Below are 22,925 nucleotides of genomic sequence, written 5' to 3'. Positions count from 1 at the left end.
TTGCAGATCCTACACATCTTTATGGGTGGAATGTGATGGAGATATTGGAGATCAATGGTGAATGATTTCTTCATCTTGAGTTTATTTAAAGGCCAAGAAATACATCCAGTCCCTGCCGGAGCTACCAAAGAAGGATTTCTCGCTGCTTTTCCCCAATGCCAGTCCTCTGGGTAAGACCATTGACCCGATCATACTCCACCTGCTGTGTAAAATGTATGTCTTAGTCTACTCCATGAAAGTAGTAAAGAACACAACTAGAACATTGAAGAAAAGTGGGAATTGTTGGGTTGTTAATATGACTGAATTTCCTGATCCAAACCTTTGTAGGAAAAGAACAAACATAGAAGGGGAATATTGTGACCGTGTGGGGGTGAGTTGCTGCAGAATTGTCTGATATGGGAACAGAAAAAAGGAATAATACCAAATGTTTATGGTGAGCAGGCATGATATGTGCTGATCAGAGCACTGTTAGGAGATGGAATGTTAGATTGCTATAGAATGTGGAGATCTTGCTAATCTCCTAGTATGTAGCCCCTAAAAAGAGGTTATTCTCATTCATTGGTTATGGCTGATCATGCATGTCCATAATTGTTCTGATTGTGGGGACCTTTAGAAGTAGAACTGCCACCTGTTCTGGGCAGTTAGATGCTCTAATCCATTGTTGACTGAGGCACCTTACTGTTTCTTCTGCAGCCATTGACCTGCTGGAGAAGATGTTGGAACTAGATGTGGATAAGCGCCTCACAGCTAGTGAAGCCTTGGAACATCCGTACTTTGATGAATACCGAGATCAAGAGGAGGAAACCGAAGCCCCGCCATATGACGACTCCCTGGAGCAACAAAAACTCACAGTGGATGAGTGGAAAAGTATGTAGGCCTCAACATCTATGACACCATTTTATGGGCACCTGGGTCAAGCCTCCATCCCTTACTTTTCAGCATGTCCTGGAACAGAACACACATCGGCCCATCACTCATTCTATGTACTAGCACTTTACATCTCCCTAATGCAAACAAACAATGCAGTATTGGGCTCAAAGCCTATCGTGCATCCATAAATGCGCTATTGTTGTCACAATTCATAAATTGCAGACAGTAACGCCAAAGTAAACATTAATAGCCATGTTACTGACCATTTTCCCCATACACTGACTGAAAGCATATCTCGCACAAATAGAAAAATGAATGAGTATCAACTTTTTATCAGCCAGAGGGGGATCTGTTTTCTCTGGCCTCTAAATGGCTTCATGCCAAAAAATGTAGGGAATGGGCAGAGAGCGTTTCAGTATATTGGTGATGGGTGTCCCTCTGTTTTGGGTGGATAGAAACTAGAGCTGGTTCCTTTATAAAATGTGAATGTGTGTATGCCATCATAAAGTGTAGTAGTATCAACATGAGTAGAACATCGAGGTTGTGTGATTAAACAAGGGTTAATCTGGTTCGGTTTGGCCATACCCTCTTTCCATATTTGGTGGGAGTTTTAAGGGGTTTAAGGAATTGCTCAAAGTAAGCTTTTAAGGAAAGTACTGGCAACCGGGCTGGTCAGGCGCTTTATTCATTTTGGCAGTTTAAGTGCAAGTATGATCTTCTTTGTTATGGGATGATTTAATTAAGCAATAGAACCCGAGCGTCGGGGGCATAATGCCCCCGACGCTCTGGTTCTATTGCTTAATTAGTACCACAGCCCGCAAAAATTCTATTGCTTAATTAGTACCTCGGCCCACAAATTTTTTTTTGTCCCGAAACGCTGCAGAATTTCAGGAGAAAAAAGAAAATGGCCGCCGCCATGGAAAGGGAAAACGGGAGTCCGTTTTCCCTTTCCATGGCGGCCATCGGGAGCGGACGCGCTGGGAACACAATTGTTCCCAGCGCGTCCGCTCCCGAAAAAGGATCAAAATGAAGGTAAGTGGGGTTGGGAGGGCGGGAGTGGGACGGGGGGCAAGAGGGAAAAAAATAAAAAGTACTTTCGTCCCCGGCGGGGGACGAGGGAAGCCCCCAGCCGTGTGGAGGCGCAGAGCGAGGATGGCCCCGCTCCGAGTCTCCACACGGCTGGAGGCTTCCCCCTTCCCCTGCCGGGGACGCAGGACCAAGAAGGTAAGTTTTGGGAGGGAAGGGAATTAAAAAAAAAAAAAGAAATTAAAAAAAAAAGACTTAACCGAGTCCCCGGCGGGGGGCCAAGGCAGCCTCTCATCCGCGGGGAGGCTCGGAGCGGTGATGGCCCCGCTTCGAGACCCCTCATTGGCTGAGGGGTTGCTATGCCCCCCCGCCCGGGACAAAGGCTGTGGAATCACGACGGAGGGATTCCCGGCCGGGTAGGGACCTGGCGAGAGCCAATCAGAATGCTTGATGCATTTAGATTGTCTCTCTCCGGGTTACTAATATAGATTTCACCTCCCGTATCGTAGGTAGACTACAGTGTTGTTGAAAAAACGTAATTTGTCTTATACAGATGGACATAGAGGTTTCTAAATTCTGAAAGCTTCTTTGTCTTCATGAGCAATGGGGGTTGGTATACCTTTCTAATGCGATTATTTCTTTTTCAGGCTCCTGTTTTGCCAGCTTTTTGCCATTTTCTAAATAATTAATTTTATAAGTGTAAGCTCGGTTTTGTTAGTTGCAACCATATTCATTTGTGACCGGATTGGCTGAAGCATTAAGAATGCTTTCCTGAAGGTTTAATACTACAACCTGCTACATCGAAGTACTTGTATTGCACACTCCAATTTCGTAATTTATATCCTACAATCATCAATTCTGTTTTTTCTTTAAGTGCCAGGCCATTGGTCACCATCCAAGTTTGTATGAGTTCATAGGTTTTATTTACAGTATGTTCAGTATGATTACCAGAAAATGTGACACCACATTCTGTGTCGTCCGCATAGTTGGTAAAAGCGACCTGATTTGCTTCCAGAAGATCAAAAAATGGAACGGTCAATATATTCAATCATGAAGGAGACAAACGAGCTCCTTGAGGTACACCAAATTTGAGGCAAGAGGGTTGAGATTCGGCCTCGTTACTACACACCCTACACAGTGAATTCCTTGGGAAGGAACCAATCCACAGTGCAGCATTGTCTGAGAAATGGGCTACTTCTTTTAGTCTGGTGACCAACAGTGAGTGGTCGACCAGATCAAAAGCTGCGGATAGATGAGTCAAGCAGCATGAGTAAAGCTGATTGACCCTTCGCCATTGTCTTTAACAGTCTAGGCTTTAGATCAAGAAGTGCAGTCGCTGTGCCATGCCCCTGCCTAAAACCTGATTGCCATTTATTTAAAATCACATGTGTATTCAAATAATCTGAGATTCGCAGGTAGGCTACCCAAACTACTTTTTTTTTTTTAAAGAAATTGGGGATTGGCCTATAATTTGTAGTTATGTTTGGAGATGGGGACATCTGGCATGTGATTTTTCCATAAATGAGGCATTTATAAACTTGCAGAGAGCCCCTATCAACCGGGTGTCATTTATAAACTTGCAGAGAGCCCCTATCAACCGGGTGTTAGGAAAGATTTCTTAATTGTAGGTAATTTTCCATCCATGTGGCAACCCCTAAACTTTTTGCTGTTTTCACCCTGATCTAGACTTTGCCAGAGAAGCGCAGCCTTCCGCTGCACTCCTCTGGGCTTTCGCTCCATTCTTACGGGTAAACTGACATGCCCTTAAGACAGTCAGTACCGGGAAATGTTGTTTTCCATAGTTCTTTGATCATGTTGCAGCTTTCGCGCAACATGACACGAGGCACTGTAAGCTAAGTTACTGCTCTCTTGGGTCTCTAGTCACTCTACAGGCTCTAGACACTCTTTGGATTGTTAACGAACGGTGCAAGTGAATCACGGACGGGACTGGTGGCAGCGATTGTTTCTTTGTGTTTTGAGCTCCTTTTGGTGTTTAAGCGCGTTTCTCGCACTTAGCCCAAAATGGTGGCCTGGCTCCCAAAATGGCCAGACCACGAGGCCCTTTGTCCTGCCCGCTGACCGTCTTGCCCCCTTCACCTTCCCCAGGCGAGCCGACCCGGGGCCTTCCTTATTTGGGCATGTACTTTCCCGCGAAACACAGATGCTTTTGCAGGCTTCTACAGGCCTTGTGTGTGCCTCCAGGATGTGGGCTGGGATGTCTGGTCCCAATACACATCCTGGGTGCCAGAGAGTCTAGTGTGTCTTGAATGCCTGGGACCACCGTGGTCCGTGATAGGTCCACGTATGGTGTGAGTGTTTTGTGAGCAGATCTCCCATTGGGTCCTCTCTGTTTTGGCGCGAAGGGAACCCTGGATAAGAGGAGGCTGGAAACACCACTACCATGTCAATCTCTTGAGTTCTCACGAACGACGGATGCAGGAGCCAAGTATCCTGCAACCAAGAGGCTGAACCGAGGAATTGCTGAAGGACTGCTCCTCTGCACTGCTGTCGCCCTGTGAAACCATTCTGCCTCTGATCGAACGAGAAGGCCTCTACTGGTACTTCGACCCTTTGGCATAGTGGGAACAACTATTCTCGGCAACTTCATCATCTCCTGCATGAAAGCCTTTGGAAGCGTCCCTGGGCCATCCAGTGGACTGACCAGCCTACACAGGAGTCTTGCTATGTTACCGCCGTCAGGTTGTGTTGTATTCCGAGTCCTTAGCACTCTCACACGATTCGTACACTTGGCATTCCCAGGTCTGAAGTGAGAAGTGGACATTGGGCTGAAATACACAGCCACTTTGTTGCTCTGCTGTGGTTACAATCTGTGCGGGTTCACTGCGTTTGGGACATCCTCAACTCTAACTTCTGCTGCCGTGGAATCTACACGACGCCGAGACATCCTCTGTTCGTATCTGAACCTGCCAGCACTGAAACTGACGCGGAGAAGCCTGGGTCTGCCTGCATAGGGGACCGGTGAGTAGCAACGCTAGGAACCGGTCGCCCTCCTGCAGTAGCCTGTAGCTTTTCCTCGCTGTTTTAAACAGCCTGCCTTTTTCGCACTCGCGCTCTGCTTCTGCCCGCAAGTGGAGGCCGCGCTTGAGTACCGGAGATCTGTTCGCCCTCCTTGTTCATCGCTCTGAACTGCCTGATTCCCTTGAAGAGACTCTCCTTGGCCCGTTGGCACCAGCGTGTGCAGGTACTTTTGAGCACAAGGCTCCACTCTTCGTAGGGCTCGGACTTCCTTCTAGTTAGGTGGCCTCTGAAGGCGAACTGGGTCTAACGTTTACTTGCACTGCCTGTTTCCCTCCCCATGTAGGTGGTCTGCATATTTCGTGCTTATAACTCTTTAGACCCTTCGGTAATTGTATATATATATTGTATTTGATTGTGATGTGTTGGTTTACTTGAGTTTTATCGTAATTCTTTACTATGGTCAATATTACAAAGGCCTTGTAATAAATGTGTCTATATTTTTAATATAACACCTGCTTGGAGTGATTTGTAAGTGTCCTTGCTTTGTGTGCTCATTGCAGGCTTGCAGTCACTCTCACCCCTCTTGAGACCTAGTCTTGACCGCCGCGATCGCTACCTTGATTGGTCTGGCTTGTCCAGAGGTTACCCTGTTCCAAGAAACTAAGCTGGCCTTCTGAACCTCTGCCCCTCCAGGAAGGAGTTCAGAAATCCATCTTAACACCGTGGTGTACAGGCCTTAATGGTAACTGCCGGGCATATATCACCTTTACAGCTAGTTGGCTTGAGATTAGCAATACAGCTAATTCTGACTCCAACACAGGCTTAAAATTGAACTGCTGAGCTTGCGGCCTGTAGTCCCCCTTTGTGATATTCACAGGCATCCCCAAGGATTTCTTGACATTATCAATGGTCTCTTTTATCTTGTCAAGCTTCCCGAACATAGCTTCCTGAATCATGTTACACCATGCTGCATCTTTCTCTGCGGGATCACCTTTATCAGCACAGGGATTTTCAAGTTCCCTTAATATTTTAATGAGTTCTTTTGAGTTGGAGCAAGGCTTCTGAATCCTGGTATCAATTTTCTTTTGTCTTTTTTTTGTTGCTGCTAGATTAGCCATCTTGTACCCTTTAGCAGCCTCCATGTAATTCACCTTATCAAAGGTGGCCTGTGATGATCTCCAAACATGAAAGCATTTAGGTTTTTTTTTACTTTGTTTTTGAAGGTCTCATGAGAACCATTCATTACCTTTTCTGTCCACAACACATTTACTATTGAGTGGTGCAAGAGTATTAATGATTTTGTGGGCCCCAGCCAAGGTTCCATGGCAATCGGCGTATGCTTTTTCAGGTTTCTTACACTTTTTTCTGAAGATGGTAGTGTTGTGTCACATGTGGTTGGGGCATGAGCTGAGAGCGTTAGTTTGATCACTGCTGATGTTGTGTTTAGGATCTCTGCACTGGTAGGACATAGTCTATCCTTCAGAATGATCTATGAGAATGTGACAAAAATGTAAAGCCCTTTTCAAGTGGGTGATAATGTCTCCACATATACCAGAAATGGTTAGATCGGGGATTGTGTGCAATAGGCTCTTGTGGGCAAGGTGCCCCCCCCTTATTTATTCCATCTCTGCTGTCTTAATTTGCATCCACAATAATATTGAAATCCACTGCCAGGATTAGGTATTCCTTAGTGCATTCATATTGTTTGAACATAACCTGTTAAAAAAAAAGTATTTTTGCCCCTCACTTGGTGCATATAACATGGCCACTGGAAGCGGCTCTCAATTATATTGCCTGTTTTTTTTTTTTATAGATTTGTTCTTAATCTGATTTACTATCTAGTGAATTAACTGTAACGTTTGGACTTATTTTTCATGTCCCTTACTCTTACGCTCCGTCCCCTTTCCTCCATACTGCATGGGCGTCCCTCGCTTGGGATGGGAACAGAACCTTTTTCACACAAAAAGGCCTTTTCCCTTTAACTTTAGCTGTGCACAGAGGCATGGTCCCAGGAGCATGCGCTCCCCTGACTCTGCCCTCTGGTGCCACACCTCAGTCCTCTTTTCCGCAGCAAAGGCAGCAGACCTGCTTCACCTGCGCTGGTGGTTCAGGCCTTTTCCTCTCCTAATTCCACGTGCTTGGCCTTCCCTTGGATTCAGTATTCCATTGATGCCTTTTTTGTTTAATTTATGCATCCATTACTTTTCCACACTGGCCGCCAGTTCCTCACCCACCCTGGCGGATGCAGGTCGGCCCAGGCGGACTTCAGTAGGTGCCCCTCCTGCAACGGCTTCTTTCCGGCATCAGACCCGCATGCGCTGTGCCTGCATTGCCTCAGTGAAGACCACGGTTGGGATGGCTGTTTGGCGTGCAACGCACTTACACCTCGGCCACTCAAGAACTGGCTCGCAAGATGGCGGGAGCTCTTCTCCAGTTCTCCACCCGAACACCTCAAGGAGTATGTTCATAGGAAATCCAGGCCTATAAGTAAGTATACTATTTTCGAAGGCACTCTGGAAGGGCAGTTCCTTCCCTGGAATGAACCCGAGTGGAAGGGATCGCTCAGATCCTACTACCAGTCAAGGCAAAGAGGCTTCCAGTCTACCGACCAATGGATCCAAGGATCCTCCCCAGGTAATGACTGAGGGGCCAAGGGCTCTTGTACTGTGAAATATCCCGCTGGGCCTTGCCCTGATACTGGGGAGTGTGGCCTGATGCTGGAGCACTACCGGGGTCTGTGCCAGAGTGCGGTAAGCCTCCCAGGTCCACACCAGAAGGGTCACAAACCAACGCTTGGAGGCAAATGGGTGGAGGCACGTGTAAGTACCTCGGCGGACACGCAGATCTCATGCTTGCAAGTCCATGACAAAAAATGTGATGCCGACTGTTGGGGAGAATTATCCAAAATGTGCTAATTTCCTGCTACCTTGGAGACCCCGAGCTTTTTTCTGGGACTTCAGGACTTTTCATTTTTATGCTGATGAGAGTGAGCCCTTTTTCCCACTCTCTCATGCATTTTTATTTGTTTTGAACACTGTTTCTTTTGGTTTTGCAGTCTTACAAACTCCATAGGCACCATCTTTTTACATTGTGACCCACAGCACCCTCAGTGCAGTGTCAGAGAAATCATTTGGATCCCTGCTAAGGTTTAAATACCTTCTCTTGGATAAACTACTGTTTCCAAGAGCAGTGAAGTGAAATTAACTTTACTTATATTTTCCTCAGCACACACTATTTTACAATAGGGTGCTGGAGGGGTTAGTATCCCCTTTGTCTAACTTCTCATGTAACCTTTTTATGTTACCCTTTCTACAATTAATGGCTGGTGGCAGTGGTTTACTTTTTCCTACCATTGTGGGTTTTTACCCCAGGCTGCGTTCGCAGCTGCAGTATAGCGCCCATGGGTGCCCATTTTGTCAAAATGGCCTGGTCTTCTTTTTTTCGCCATCTCTTGTTGGAAAGGTCCTTCTTGAGATTTACTCTGCGTGCCAAACCAGGTTTGGTCCCTTTGTTCGTTTTGTCTTTGGCGGGATTCACTGGTGAAGCCCATCTCTGACTCCAGTGTGTCTGGCAGGGCAGGAAGCAAGGTAGGTGCCCGAAACTCCTTGTGCTTAGTCTCCTTGGTTACAGGAATGCACCCAAAGATGACTGGCCGGCTGTCTGTCCTTGGAGGACAGCCACCGTGCTGTGTGAGTGACAGCTAGGCTGTAAATGAATGGGAACAACTTGCATAAAAGGCGAGATTGTTTGCAAGGAAGGCAGAGTCCACCACTGGACGAATGAACTGAAGAAAGAAACTGGAAGAGACGCTTGCTGCAACTCCTGGACCATTGGTTTGCCCCATGAAGCACTGCTGCAGTGCTGAAGCTCCTATTTCGACATCAACTGGAGAAGCCCGGAACGGGCAAAGTCCCCCCTTGGGTTGGTGGGACCAATCGAGCCCAAGAAGAACTCTACTGAAACCCCTCTCTCTGCTGGCTGTACTTCCATTGCTGCTGCAGGTGCCAGAGGACAGGAACACCAGAAGCAAGTGCATTGTTTTTAAGCCGGACCCGAGCTCCAGGAAGATCCACCGACTCCCTCGAAGCAGTGCTTACCAAGCCCGAGCCACCTCAATAGTGCTGGACCCCAGAAGCAAGGAAAGTCCACAAGGTGCCCAAGAAAGGCAGTGGTGCTATTTGCAAGTAGCTGAAACCGCGAAGTGCCGCTGATCTGAATTGCGGCCATTGCTGCCGCTGACCTTCAAATCGTAGCGCACGAGTCCCCAGACGTCGTCCATCTTGTCCCCATGACTGAGGCCCAGGAACAACAGGACCTGCAGGAACTACAACAGGGACAGAAGCCAGCTGGAGTCATTTCTTCAGACCTAAGGTACTGTGAGCTAAGGGATACTTGCCCCTTGTGTCTGTAGCTTGCTTGCTGTCAGTTGAGACATGCATTGGCTGCCCTTTGCAGAGTTGCTTGCAGTTTTGCCTTTCACAACCTCCCAGCTTGTAGCCCAACAGTGAGTTTCTTTTACAACCAAACTCTCTTTAACGTTGTGCAAGACTTTTATCTACCTTCAAGAAGTGCCTCAGCTCCCCTAGACTTTGCTCAAGTGAGATTGGCTGTCCTGGCTCCCTGAAAGACTCTCTTCTTACCCTCTGACTTTGTGTTGAACTATCCCTTCAAAAAGTCATACATACCGTACTTGTATAGCTGGGAAAGGGTTAACCTGCATTGCATTGGGAGGGTTCAAAAATGCTTACCTGTTTGAGAAACGTGTTAACCATTGTTTCCTTCCCTAACCTTTTCCCTTCCTCAGTATTGCCATTTAAGTGTGAAAAGTGATAAATTAATGTCCACAGTGTCCTAGCAATTGAAGTCACCTCAGGGTGTAGGAATATCTGTGTGCCATCCCAAAAGGCTATCTACTTACTTTATTGAACTGAAGGAGTGTATTTTGAAGTGTATTTGGCGATCATTATTTTATCAAGAAAACTTGAGTATAAGTGTTATATGAATACTTGTTACCGTGAAAATCTATGTTGCAACCCTACAGCTCACATTAGTCCCTCTTGAGATTAGCCTGGCTGCTCTGTCACTCTACCAACTTGTGTAGTACAGACTTGTACCAAAGGTTGGGTTACCTATTACCAAGAGGACATGGCTGGTGTAGTCTCCCACAGGGTTACTACATACAATTTTGCCTATCACTGACTGCCAAAATGGCAGCGCGGTTCGAGGCACGCCCTGCCCAGCCAGAGGGCTCTCAGGGGGCCACGCCTCTAACGCCTAGGCCAGATTTTCCACAAGTAGAATGGTCACCTATGCATATTGTTGGGGAGGCATGGTATTGCAAGTATGACACTGACACAATATGTAACATTTGTAAAACCTTTTATTGAAGTTTCTGGGGTTGGAAAACCTCTGACTTTGCCCTATAACTAAGATGGGAGTAGTCTCGACCATCAAACGATAAACTAAACAGTCCTAGTGGAGTCCATCAAATCAAAATGGCCTATGCTAACAAAACCTAATGCCTGCCCTATCTCTTGTACAAAATGTGTTTAAAGGAGAATTGTATGCAAAGGAAAAATCGGTGTACAAAAGAATAAATGTGGCTGAAGTAGCTCTCCTCCCCACATTAGACCACACAGGGTAAGGCGGTACATGTAGGCAGGATGAGACACTCTGGCTTGGGTTTTAAACACAATAAACAGTTCCAAAACTTGGATCGAGGCCTGCCTGACCTTCCACGTCAAAGTCTCTTTCCAGAATTCCAAATAATGTTTCAACAAAAAGTTCATGTAAGCCCCCCTCTGTCGGGCGCAGACCTCTACAAAACACAGTTCACGTGGGTCCCCCCTGTCCGGCTTAGACCTCTTCAGAACAAAGTTCAACAAAACTTGCAATGGAGCTCCCTTCCCCAAGCTTATTACACTTTGGGTCTTCCTCAGTCGGGCTCAGACCGCTTTCGGATGTCGAAGACTTTCCAATGTGCAAGGCTTTCTTTACAGACCTCCGCAGGACCCCTTCAACTAAAAGTTCAAGGTTCAACTCTCACTCTCCCATTCTCTAAGAGTTCATTTTGCTTACTGCGTTTTTGCAGTTCATTCGCTGTATTGTTACAAACCATGCACTTTTTACTGAGACTTTTGAGTGGGCTACCTCCTTTAACCGGACCTCTACGTTAATCAGTATAGCTGATTTCACAGCTGTCCTTACTTCAAAGTACATTCACAGGTCTGCCTTTCTTCGTGTCTCATCCACATACGTGCCGCCTTAACTTGGGATATAATGTAGTCACTTCAAACTTTCACTGTCATGGTGCATGCTCCCAAACATCAGGAGCCGACCAGCCTACCCCAGTTACTGGCACCCATGAGGACTTATAAAGCCCCAAAAGGTTGCCTTAGGACTTCCTGGACGAAGTCCTGGCGCCGGGCTCATATTATTCCATCTTGTGGTAAACTGCATGGGACTACACACAGCCCAGCCTAATGGAGCTGAGCCATTCAGCCTAACCTTGGGTGAGGCTGGAGGGACTACTTTACCTGGAACTACTTGTAGGGCTATTTACAACCACACTCTACAGACAGAACACGCTTTGTGTTATTCTGCACTCATGCAGCGTAACGCTCACTGTGTCAGCTCAGTTCCTGTACCTGATCTTGAACAGCCATGCCTGTCCTGGGATCACGATCCATCGGCACCTGTGAAGAAGAAAAGGAAAGCTGTCCATCCGAAAGGCTGTGCTTTCAGCCGCTCTCCAGATCGTCGCATCTGCAGACAGAAAGGCATTCGCATAGAGAGCCAATACTCACCCGGAGTCTGTTTTTTGTTCTTGAATTCCATTGAAGCGGTTCACCCGATGGCCGCTCCGGAGTCGCGCCGCACCTGCATTGCAGAAAAAAAAAGAACAGCGGGTTAGTTGCGCACAGGAAAGAAACCATTTAAAGACATTCCAGTGCCACGCACTCACGCTAATACTCACCCGCAGGAATTCTGCTCAGCGTCGTAGGAAGAGGCAAATCTTCATCAGACAAGCGCCCAAAGCCGCACCTGAAAGAAATAAAGAACAATAGTGAGAACTTGGGCAACAAAGACATTAAGCAAACTATACCAAGCATCTATTGGCATAGACTTAACTACTGAGTCAAGTTATTCAAGACTCCGCTACAGCCCCGCAGGATCAGTGAAGCAACTAGATCCAGAGAAGAGGCTGGAAAATACTGCGCCCCTGCGAGTAGTTGCAGGACGGAGAACCCGCCATTAAAACGCCCAAGGTGAGGCATAAATGGAGAGGGGCACTAGGAGGTTACGGGAGGTGGGAGCCAAACACGCTCCCCACGGCTGGTTAACATCTCGTTTCGACATTCTAGGCAAATGCTTCCTGGGAAGTGATAGTGAGAGAGAAGACGCGTGCAAGCATTCATCACTCAGCCTCGTGCAACGCGCGTGCAGATGTCCTTCGTGCAGCTTCTTGCGACACCCCCGTGGAGACCAGGTGAGCGTGACATTAACACACATCGGTCTCTCAAGTCGCTTGCCAATTAACCGTATGTGTGCGTTTCTTTCTTGGTTTTACGATTTCCAATTCACGAGTCAAGGTTAGGACCACAGGCTTGGCCACGCCTCCCCAAATATGCCGTTCATCCGGGAGGGTTGGTGGCGTCCTTGAAACACAGTGCAGCCTTCTGATGTTGAATCTAGTCTTCTCCATGTGTCTTTCGCAGCCTGTCGTAGAGGCAATGACCCCCAGTAGGCAACTCTTGGAGTTTTAGACCCGCTGCTCTGTTCCTTAGTCCATCATTCTGCTCCAGTAGGTTTACCATCGCCCCAGAAGTTCTGCTCGTGCTAGTGTTCCTCATTGCTCAGAGCATGCTCTGGCTACCTGAGGGAGAGATCCCCAGGGACTAGCGGGTCACACACCCTCAGGTTTCTCACAATAGGCCCCAGATGCCATGGTGTACTGCCTATCCAGTTTTGTCCTTGTCATGCGTTTCACTGAGCTCCGTTATACGCAGTACAGGCATGGGCAGAGCTCAACCTTCTGCCTCAGTGACCCCCCCCCCCCCTGCGGTACCGGCGTCTCAGGAACGCACTGCGCATGCATGTATATTATCCTAATGAAATTGCCACAAATGGCAGGCATTTTAATGGGGTAATAAAGGAAATGATTCTGCCGGCTCGTGCCCCGGTATTGGTGTAGTCTACACCGGCCCCAGTGCAGCCGCAGGCACCAGTGCTGCTCACGCCGACTCAAGTGCTCTGGTGCAGTCTCTGCCGTGTCCCACTCCACTGGTTCCCGACATCCCGCTGTGACCCTGCCTAGCGACAGCCCGGATCAGGGAATTGCAGATCCCTCCCCTGCTCCCAGAGACTAGGGAGCTATGGACCAAGCTATGGACCAGGAGAGACCAGGATGAAGACTCCGATACCTCAGCCCGCGCCTTCCATGACAGGCTGGCAGGCCTGGCAGAGTATCTCGGTATCTCACGGCCACAGAAGGAGCAGCCTGAGGCAGGGGGTTCTCTCAGAGGTTCTGATCATTAGAGCATCCACCAGGTCGGGCATTGCTTTACAAAAGAATGTAGAGCCACTAGCCAAAAAGGGTTGGTTTTAGCCCCACTCTATGCAGCCCACCAAGCGCTTCATTGATAAGTACAGGCAGGCTGAGGGGGACGCCGTGCTGCTATCGGTCACCCATTCTTTGGTTATAGCGGCGGCATCCATGTACACCAAACTGCAGGCTTCCATGTCTTCCTCGACCACCTCAAACTTACTAGGTAAGTAGGACAAAATTCTGGTTGCCTATGGAAAAAGATCTACTCAAACGCAGGGGTTCACCTCAGGTAGGCACACGCAGATGTCATGCTGGCCAGTCAATCAAAGGCTTTGGAGGGAGACTGCAAGTTCCTTCCGTAGCTGCTGGTCCACAAGCAGGCGGCCTTCAAGTCTGGATTAGACAAAGCTAAGTTAGTAGCACAGGACATCATGGATCGTATTTTGGATCTCCCCTTAGAAGGTGGGGATTTGTTTCATTCTTCAATGGATGAAGAATTGAACAAGAAACCGACCAGCTCACATGCCGCCTATTCTGGCCAAACCGGTCTCAAAATCTTACGGACAGGTTCAGGTAAGGTCGGACAGGGGTAGAACATTTAGGGATTTCCAGGAACGCAGGACACACCAACCAGACGGGATCAGATCTCCAAGCCTGCATGGACGTAAACAACAAAGGACCTCAAACGAGAGCTTCTCCCAGTCACGCCCCCAGGCACACACCACAGATGGAAAAAAGCAATGAAGCTTGCATCAAGGTCCACAGTTCTTCGGTGTGGTGCAGGCTTGCTCTCCACATTCAGTCCTGACAAACTTGCTTCACGGATCCGTGGATCAGTCGGTGGTCTCACAGGGGTTCCGTCTTCCTCTTCCCCCAGTCTCCCCATCCTTACCTCAGATTGGGACACCGCCTTTCCTTGCAGAAATCTTAGCGCTCGTGCGGAATGGCGCGGTGGTGGAAGTTCTGCCTCAGGAATTTATTCCTGTATTTTAGCTATACAGAAGAACAACCAGGCAGTCCTTCCTAAATATTTACCTGCCCCTCCAAAAGTTCAAGATGGTTGTTGGCTCTGATTGCAGAGTCTGTGTGGGGGAGACTTGACATGCTCCCTGGACCTCAAAGATGCTTATCTTCACGTCCCTATTTGGCAGCCACACCAGACCTTCCTCCTGTTCAGGGTAATGGGCCGCCATTTACTGTTAGGGTTGAACTCGGCCCCTCAGGATTCACCAGGTTAATGAACTTGATGGCTTCAGTCCTAAGGTCAGGCCACCACGTTTTCCCATACATGGATGTTTGGCTGGTCTGGGGCGGATCTCCAGGTGTGGTGCAGGATATGGCATTCAGGCTTATGGACCTCTTATACGAGTTGAGGTTCTCCATCAACCAGAGCAAGTCACAGCTGCAGCCCACCCAGACACTGGTCTTCCTTGAACTGCTGTGGCATATGAGGAAGCAAATAATGTTCCCTACAGCAGGGAGGATTGGGCGCTAAAGGCAGCTATTGGGCACTTTCTCAGCAGAACGACAACCACAGCCTGCTGGTTCCAGCATTTGCTGGGTCTCATGACTGCATGCCTACAAGCTATTCCACATACGATGCTCTGGATGAGGAGGATATAGCTGCACCTAGCGGCCTCGTGGAACCTGGACACAGACTCGGTCAGCAACAGTCTCCATCCCAGGGACTCTCCGCCAGGATTTGGTTTGGTGGAGACAGGAGGACAAACTTGCGGTTGGCATGCCTATTCTCCCACCCAGACCGGCATGGACTATCACAAACTCCTCCTCACTCGATGGTTTGAGGCGTGGGAGGCAACCCTGGGCAACCACCATGTACACACAGATTGTGGTCAGACAGGGCTAGCCATATCTATCTCCTCGAGTTGACTGCCATTCAGTCAGCTCTAAGGGCGTTCTTACCACTGATCAAGGACAGTGCAGTCTGCATTCAGACAGACTGCTCCACCTACATGTACTACATCAACGAGCAGGAGTGCACCAGATATCCATCCTGTGCACGTTGGACATCACGATCTAGGAGTGGGCAATGGAGCACAATATCAACCTGCCAGCGAACCACCTGCCAGGAGAGTCCAATCTAGAAGCAGAGAGGCTCAGCAGGTTGGGCGTGATCGACTACAAGTGACAGTTATGCCCACAGGTCCTGGCAGAGATCCTTCAGAGATGGGGGTGGGTGGGGGAGGGCTTCCAAGGATAGGCCCATTTACCACAGAGCACAACAAGATGTTTCACCAGTTTGCTTCCCGGATGGGCTGGGGCAGATCATCTCAATAAGGAGGGTCGTATGGAGGAAAGGGGACTATGGACTAGCAGTACATTAGTCACTATGGTGAGTAACTTCTAATTTTTTCTTCTACTTGGCTGAGGCAAAATACTTTGTCAGAAAAAGATTGGATGATAACTTGATTACATCTTACCTTAAGAGATTTTTTTATTTTTTTATTTTGTTAGGTAATTAATCCCTTGACGTGTGAAGAATTTGAATATCCCAGGTTCTTAAATAATACTTCTGATGGGTTATTTTTGTCTGAGCCTACCTCCTCTTGCGTAGTTTCAATACCCTGCCGGACCTGACAAGGAAATAATATTCCCCTTTCGATCCCTCCTCTAGCCTCAGGAAGGACCCAACCAAAAGGTAAAAATGAGAACTAACACATCAAGGAAGGGGCCTCTTATCATTCGGGAAAATTTCACGGAGCCTCTTGGTCAATGAAAATATCACCCAAAAGAACATAAGTCAAACCAGTTTGGTACTTCATCTTGAAATGTGTCTTTCACATGGCAAAAGACTCCTGTTCTGTAAGGTCAGTGCAGTCAAGTCTTGAAATATAGTGGAGTCTGGCTTTGGTAGGATATGGCTTTTGTTTCTGGACGAGCGCAGTATGACTACCTCACACCGATTGATGTTCAGTCCTAAACGGCGTGCCCCAACCCTGATGAACCTATCTACAATAATCTCCCATTGAGGTCAGATCGCTCTGTCCCCTTGATCAAGCCTCTAAGACATACGTTTTCACTGAGGCCATGATTTCCAGATTTATTTACTTATTTCATATGCAGCATGAACAATGCCCTTTTGATCACAAAGGAAATTCGAATAGATAGGAAATCCAATTTGTTGGGAAGCACTCGGCTTCTTACAATGGGGTGAGTTTGAGCGACATTCTGACCAGGGTTTGCAGGGGAGTAAATGAAACAGTCTCTGGGAACCATACATAAGTGAACATACATAGATTAAGGACGACTCAAGGGGCCCCTCAATATAATGTAAACGATGGTGGGAGACAAATTCAAGAATTGAGGCTTGAGGGGGGGGAGCAAGATCCAGGTATGATTCTTGAATGCCTAAATGGGAAGTGGCCTCCTGGAATTGTAGAGGCTTTAATAACATACTGAATAACAAGGACTTGTTTGCTTCCTTCGATATATAGTTTGCCTCCAGGAAACATTTTAGCTTGACATACAGATTATTGAAGGCTTTGACGTAGTGCATATTGAAGCACTGCGTGGTGTTAGAGGGCAGCCGTACGGTGCGGTTTGACAGAAATCAAACAGAGCAATGGCCCATCTCTCCGTAAAATTGAGTCGGAGCAGAGTGATATGCTGGTGGCCCTATTGGAATGGCAGACCGACGGTGTAGGTTTGCCTAGTAAATGCCTTTTGGTAAATGTATACTTGAATCCGGATAAAAATCAGCTAGAGGAAGCACCCTTTCTTGTATATTTTTGGGGGAATTGCCCGAAGAGGGAGCCGCATTGATTGTTATGGGCGATTTCAATGCAGAATGCATGGAATATTCTTGGTATCGGGCCCCCAACAGGTTGAAAACCTCTAGGGAAGCACGGAACAGGGGAAAGTGGGTACGCCAAAAGTTGGAGGAATGGAAACTTTCAATTCTAAACATTCAATTTCACAAGGACATTCTGCCTAGTTTCACATGGCAGATTGGTCCTTGGAAGTCTATCATAGATTATATTTGTCTCGTCCAATCTGTTCCTGAGGGGTGGAAGTCTGGAGATAAGTGACCATCTTTTGATGACCTGCGAAATTGCACTCCCACCGAAGAATTTCGAGAAAAACATGTAACTTTTGGTAGAAATAAATCCAAGAAATCATCTGGTCAAATGGTCACCAAGACTGGCAAGGGCCTTTGATAACGAGATTGTGGGGGGTTAAGTGCAAAGGGGTTTGACTACCTTTGTTCTCCGGAAGGATTCTCGTCTTCTATAGCAGCAGTATTTGGTGGGCTTACCACAGAGAGAGTATTGGTCAAGTGGGTGTTAAGGCGGGGGGGCACTCATGGCTTTGATCTACAGGTGTGGAAAAAACAAATGATAAGGGAGACAAAAAGGTTGTGGAAGGAGAACCCTAGAGGTTGTGGTGATGAGGTTCGTGTGGCAAAGCTATAGGAACTGGGTGAAGGGTCAGAAATACTTAACATTAATGATGCAGTAAAATGCTGGCTTATATGCTGGGTAACAGCTCTGGCAGATTTTGGCAATTGATAAAACCTGAAGGGAAGGATCGGTACCTGCAAACCCAACTAATATCAGAGGCAGTTTGGGGCAAGCATTTTACTGACCTATAAGTGAAGCCCAGGTTGAATGGGGACTCTGTTTTGCCCCAAACCAGTTGGAAGGGGGTAATTTACTGGGATCTGGATGACACTACTCATCTGATAAGATTTTGCCAAAAATCAACTGCCCAGGCCCTGATTGTCTTTCAAATTTGACTCTTAAATCAAACGTTTTTGTTTGGTGAAAATTACTGTCCACTTTATTTACAAATATTTTGCATAAAAAGGGGTTCCCTTATCCTGGTCTGCTACACGAATAGTCCTCAACTTTAAAGGGGGAGATAGGTCCTCACCCCTGTTTTATAGACCCATTTTATTGTTGGATGTATCAAATAAAATGTTCACCAGAATGATTTTGAGGGATCTCCAAACTTGGGCAAGCGCAACCAACTGTTTGGACCCATTTCAGACAGGGTTCAGGAAGGGTATGGGAACCTCCCTGAATTGTTTTGTCCTGGAACTGCTTTCTTGACAGGCCAAGGTGCAAGATAGGCTGGTATTTTTGGCCTTCCTTGACATCAGTAGGGCTTTTGATCATGTAAATAGAGCAGTTCTATGGAAAAGTCTGTTTTGAAAATGGTTGTCCGCTTCCTTTGATAGGGATTTTGGAGGCTCTGCACGTGGGCACAAAGATTAAAGTTAAATACCCAGGGATCCTATACGTCTTGGATAGAGACAAATGGGGGTCTGCGCCAAGGATGTGTCCTGGCACCCTTCCTCTTTTGCGTTTGCATTAATGGAATACTAGCCTGTTGGAGTGGTGTGAGGACCAATCCTCCTAGGCTGGATGAGGTTCAAATTCAGCACCTACTGTATGGCTTACAGAGAGCCCTATATGCGGTGGAGGACTTTTTGGGGAATTTGGACCTCTAAGTGAACATAGTCAAATCTAAGGTATTGGTATTAAATGGGGGTAAAATGAAACACAGAACTTGTTCCTGGAACTTGAGGGGCTCTGGCCTTGAGGTGGTCAATAAGTATACATATTTGGGGGGCGTGGCTTGGTGGCCATGCGATAGGGAAGCAGATTGGTGGGGCTCCTGCAAGATCCTGAAGGTCGATTTTTTAAAAAAAAGCTGGCTTTAAACATCATGGCAACCCAAAAAACTTGAAGGGAAGGTGCCCGAAGGGTTGAGGCGTACCTGAGGAGAAGCTGGGGCAAAATCTGCAGGAGGAGGGATCAGGAGAGGGCCCCCAGCGAGATCCACGCCGCCTCACAAAATGGCGGACGCATCACTAGCTGGTGAGCCCTAGCGAGAACGGCCCCGAGTGAGGCGACGCGGCAACCAGGAGAGAAACCAGGGCCCGAACACCAGAGAGGAAGAGCCCTTCAAGCTACAATTCTGTCCCTTGCTGGGACAGAGGGCCAACCGTGGGACACCCCAGAGAGGTTGGCGGTTTAGGGCGACGGAAGGGCGCGAGCAAGGAAGACCAAGCCCCTGGTGCGCCACACAGAGAGCAGGAAGAAGACTCACGATGGGGACGCTGGACGGATTGTGCCCAGGCAAAGAGCCGCAACACCGGAGCTGCAGGGTGAGGCATAGAGTGCCAGATAGCAAGACTGTGGGCGCTCCTGAGGCCCCGCCAACGTCAAGGGGACACAGAACGAGATCAAGCGGCTCCGGGAGCTGGCCAGAAGGGACCCAGACCCGGAAGGCTGACCCATCAAGGTGTGCCGCGATCCTTACAGCAGGCTCCCCAGGCGCGATGGCAGATCTCCACGGACGACCGAGCGGAGGCACCCCCCAGCGCTGAGGAGGAGAGGTGGAGCACAGCTGCACGCAGGAGGCCATGGGGAGGGAGAGGGCAGGGGGCTCGGCTTGGCTCCGAACAGACACAGTAAGTGCATTATTGGAGGCAGGCCCCGCGGGGAACCACTGGCACCTTGATACCCCCAGGGGAGGAAGGTGTCTGAGCGGGCATGACACGCCTAAGTGACAAAGCAAACTGTTAAGCCCCCAGACACCTGCTGTAATCACTATCCAGCAGACCGCTGGCAATGCAGGAACTAGCAGGGACTGCTGGAGCAGGCGGTGGGGGCACCCCGAACAAGCAAACAGCTACTCACCGGACATAACACAGCCTGTTAAAGGATCAGTGTGGCAAGGCAACAGACATTACTTGGGAGGCCACAGTCCACGGGCCCTTAACCACACATCTGCTAGTAGGAGCCACCCCCGACCTGGCTTTGGCCAACCTATAAGGGGAAGAATAAAGGAGGCCAGACAGTCGGATAGCAGCAGTGAGGCTGATACAGGGACAAAGGGAACCAGAGACTAAGGCTATCTGGCATCTGAGGCACAGCCAGGGGCCACACCAGCAGATAAGCCGGATCAGCGCTGCAGGGAAACAAAAGCACATTACCTGGGAGGCCACAGTCCACAGCCCAAGAACACGTATCCTCAAGCAGGAAAAGAGAGAGAGAGAGCCTGGCACCAGAGATGCAGATAAAAGAACAGACAAAAAGGGAAGTCAGGAATGAGGCTGGACTACTAGACCGCAGCAGCAGGGCCAAGACGGAGGCAAGTGGACCCAAGACTGCGGTCACACAGCATTTAACAGTCAAGGGTCCACACCAGCTCACAGGGCGGAAAAGCTTTGCAAGACAAGCAAACCTATGTGGGAGACTACAGCCCACCGGTGTAAAATTACTCATCGGCTGAAGGGAAAAGAGCGAACCTGGCAACAAACACACGGATAAGGGGCACGCCCTGATAAAAGCCCACACAAGGGAGACCTAGCCTAACGGATCAGGGCATTACAATATATGCCAAAAAAAGGGTGCCTGGACCCGGGACAGGAGAGCAGACAGCAGAAGAAGCCGGGACAATATTTCAGGCACCAAGTCATGGCGACCCACCACCAGCAGGGCCCTGTTCTTGTAAAAGGGTAGAGACCACAATGGAGCAAGGAGAGCAAATAACGAGGGCACGGACCAGGAAGCCCGAGGCGTCACAGCAACTCGGACGAATGACACAAGGGGAGATATCAGAGAACAGAGATGGTGCCGGGACGCCACCCGGATACACTGCAGCAGCAGGGAGGAAGCGAGACTGGGACCCCGATGCAAGAGACAAGGCAACCCCAGTACGGACATGTCGGAAAGGTGAGAAGGGGAAAACAAATGAGCATGGAGGCGTTTGCCCGGAAAACCGAGGCACCCCAGGCGGGGATGCCAGAAGCTGGTTCCAGCATAACGGACACTGCACAGGCTGAAGAGGGAAAGGGTTGTGTCATAGAGGCCATTGCAGCGCTAAAAACCTCACGCGAATTTAAAATGGATGCAGTGATAGTGGACATGGGACTCCTGCAGCAAGATGTAAGGAACCGATCAAAGGGTCGGCATGGCCGAACAGCAGGTACAGAGTAACACAGCGAACATAACCGCCACCCAGAGCCAAATGGCAGAGACGTTGGACCGAATACGTACCTTGGAGCAGAGGGCTGAGGACTCGTAAGGAAGATTCGGGCGCAACAATGTGCACATAGCAGTGCTGCCGGAGGGCAAAGCAGGCAGGGACCCCACAGGATACATGGCAAACCTTCTGCTCCAAGAGGTGGGGGCAGGGAATCTGTCCCAGGGATTTGTGGTTGAGAGAGCGCACAAGGCCCCAACTAGGAAACATCACCCAGGGGCGCCCCCAAGACCCATGATAGCAAAGATCATGAACTTCAGAGACAGAGAAAAGATATTGGCATTTTCGAGAGAGGGTGGGGTCATAACGAGAAACGCAGCAAGAATAACTATGTATCCAGATTACATGGCGCAAGTGCAAAAGCGCAGAGCACAGTTTTGGCCAACAAAGGAAAGTCTTAGGGCCGCCAAGGTACGATTCATACTGCTTTACCCGGCCAAATTGAAAGTACTGCAGAACGGCAGGCCATACTTCAAGACCATGACAGAGGCCGAAGAATGCATGGACCAGCAAGGGATCCTTCAACTGAGCGATGGGGATGAAGAAGTGCACCGGACAAATGAGTAATAGTTCAGCGACTCGAACTAGCAGTTAGACGCGAGAGCCCACAGTTTCAGAAGCAGGCCGCCAAGACCCACAGAAGCAGCCCTGCAGAAGAACAGAATTTGCAATGCCAGTTTTAAGGCATCACGCCGCAACGAGTGCACCCACAGGAGCGAGGGGGCACCTCGAGAGCGGCAGAGCCCGAGCAGAGGGGGGGAGGCTGGATGTTTGTTTATAGTTGTTGGAGTGGGGCCAGGCCCGGAAGCCCCAGGCACAGGACAAACAGTGCATGAGCCCATGGGAATGAACGGGCTGCCGGATCCAGCAAACACATGGGACAGGAAAAATTAAATGTAGTCACAAGGAATGTTGGGGGATTAAACGCCTACGTCAAGAGGCTGAGGGTGTACGCCAGGCTGAATAGGGCAAAGGTCCACATTGCAATGCTGCAGGAGACAAACCTGATGGCAGAAAAACAAGCCAGGGTAGCCAAGAAGTGGGGGTGCCAAATGTACAGTTCAACAAACTCTAACTACGCAAGGGGAGTGTTGACCTGGATTGCTCCGGGGATTCCGTTCCAACTTCTAAAACCAGAAAGATACGTGGAGGGCAGAGTCCTGATCATACAGGGAATGCTGGAAAACTGGGAGGTGTGCCTGGTGAACACGTACGCACCCAACCACGATGCAACAGTTTTCCAGGACACTTGCCCCCTGGCTAGCCCCATATGGGGACCCATCGATCATCTGGGCTGGTGATTTCAACTGTACATTGGACCCCCGGCTGGATAGGTCAGACACCAAGCATAAGAAACCAGCACTGCTGGCCAGAGCACTAGAGAAGTTACTGGAGCAGCTTGAGCTAGAAGAAGTCTGTAGGAAGGTACATGGGGGCAGTAGGGCATACACTCACTACAGTGCCCCGGATGGGACATTCACTCGAA

At 48.8% G+C, this 22,925-nt stretch overlaps 1 protein-coding gene across 2 annotated transcripts in view; it reads left to right on the top strand.

The window, feature by feature from the left end:
- The window catches only part of MAPK13 (mitogen-activated protein kinase 13), a 308,674-nt gene that overhangs the window by 264,907 nt on the left and 20,842 nt on the right, over positions 1-22,925 (top strand). For both annotated transcript variants that reach the window (XM_069633431.1, XM_069633432.1), the window contains exons 10-11: positions 92-170; positions 694-867. In XM_069633431.1, the coding sequence (XP_069489532.1) occupies positions 92-170; positions 694-867 (253 nt within the window). The remainder of the gene's footprint in view (positions 1-91; positions 171-693; positions 868-22,925) is intronic.

The sequence above is a fragment of the Ambystoma mexicanum genome, chromosome 13, assembly GCF_040938575.1.
Source record: "Ambystoma mexicanum isolate Mex_15411 chromosome 13, UKY_AmexF1_1, whole genome shotgun sequence".
Lineage (NCBI taxonomy): Eukaryota > Metazoa > Chordata > Amphibia > Caudata > Ambystomatidae > Ambystoma > Ambystoma mexicanum.
The sequence above is the reverse complement of the archived record's forward strand: the minus strand, read 5'-3'. Positions and strand labels throughout refer to the sequence as shown.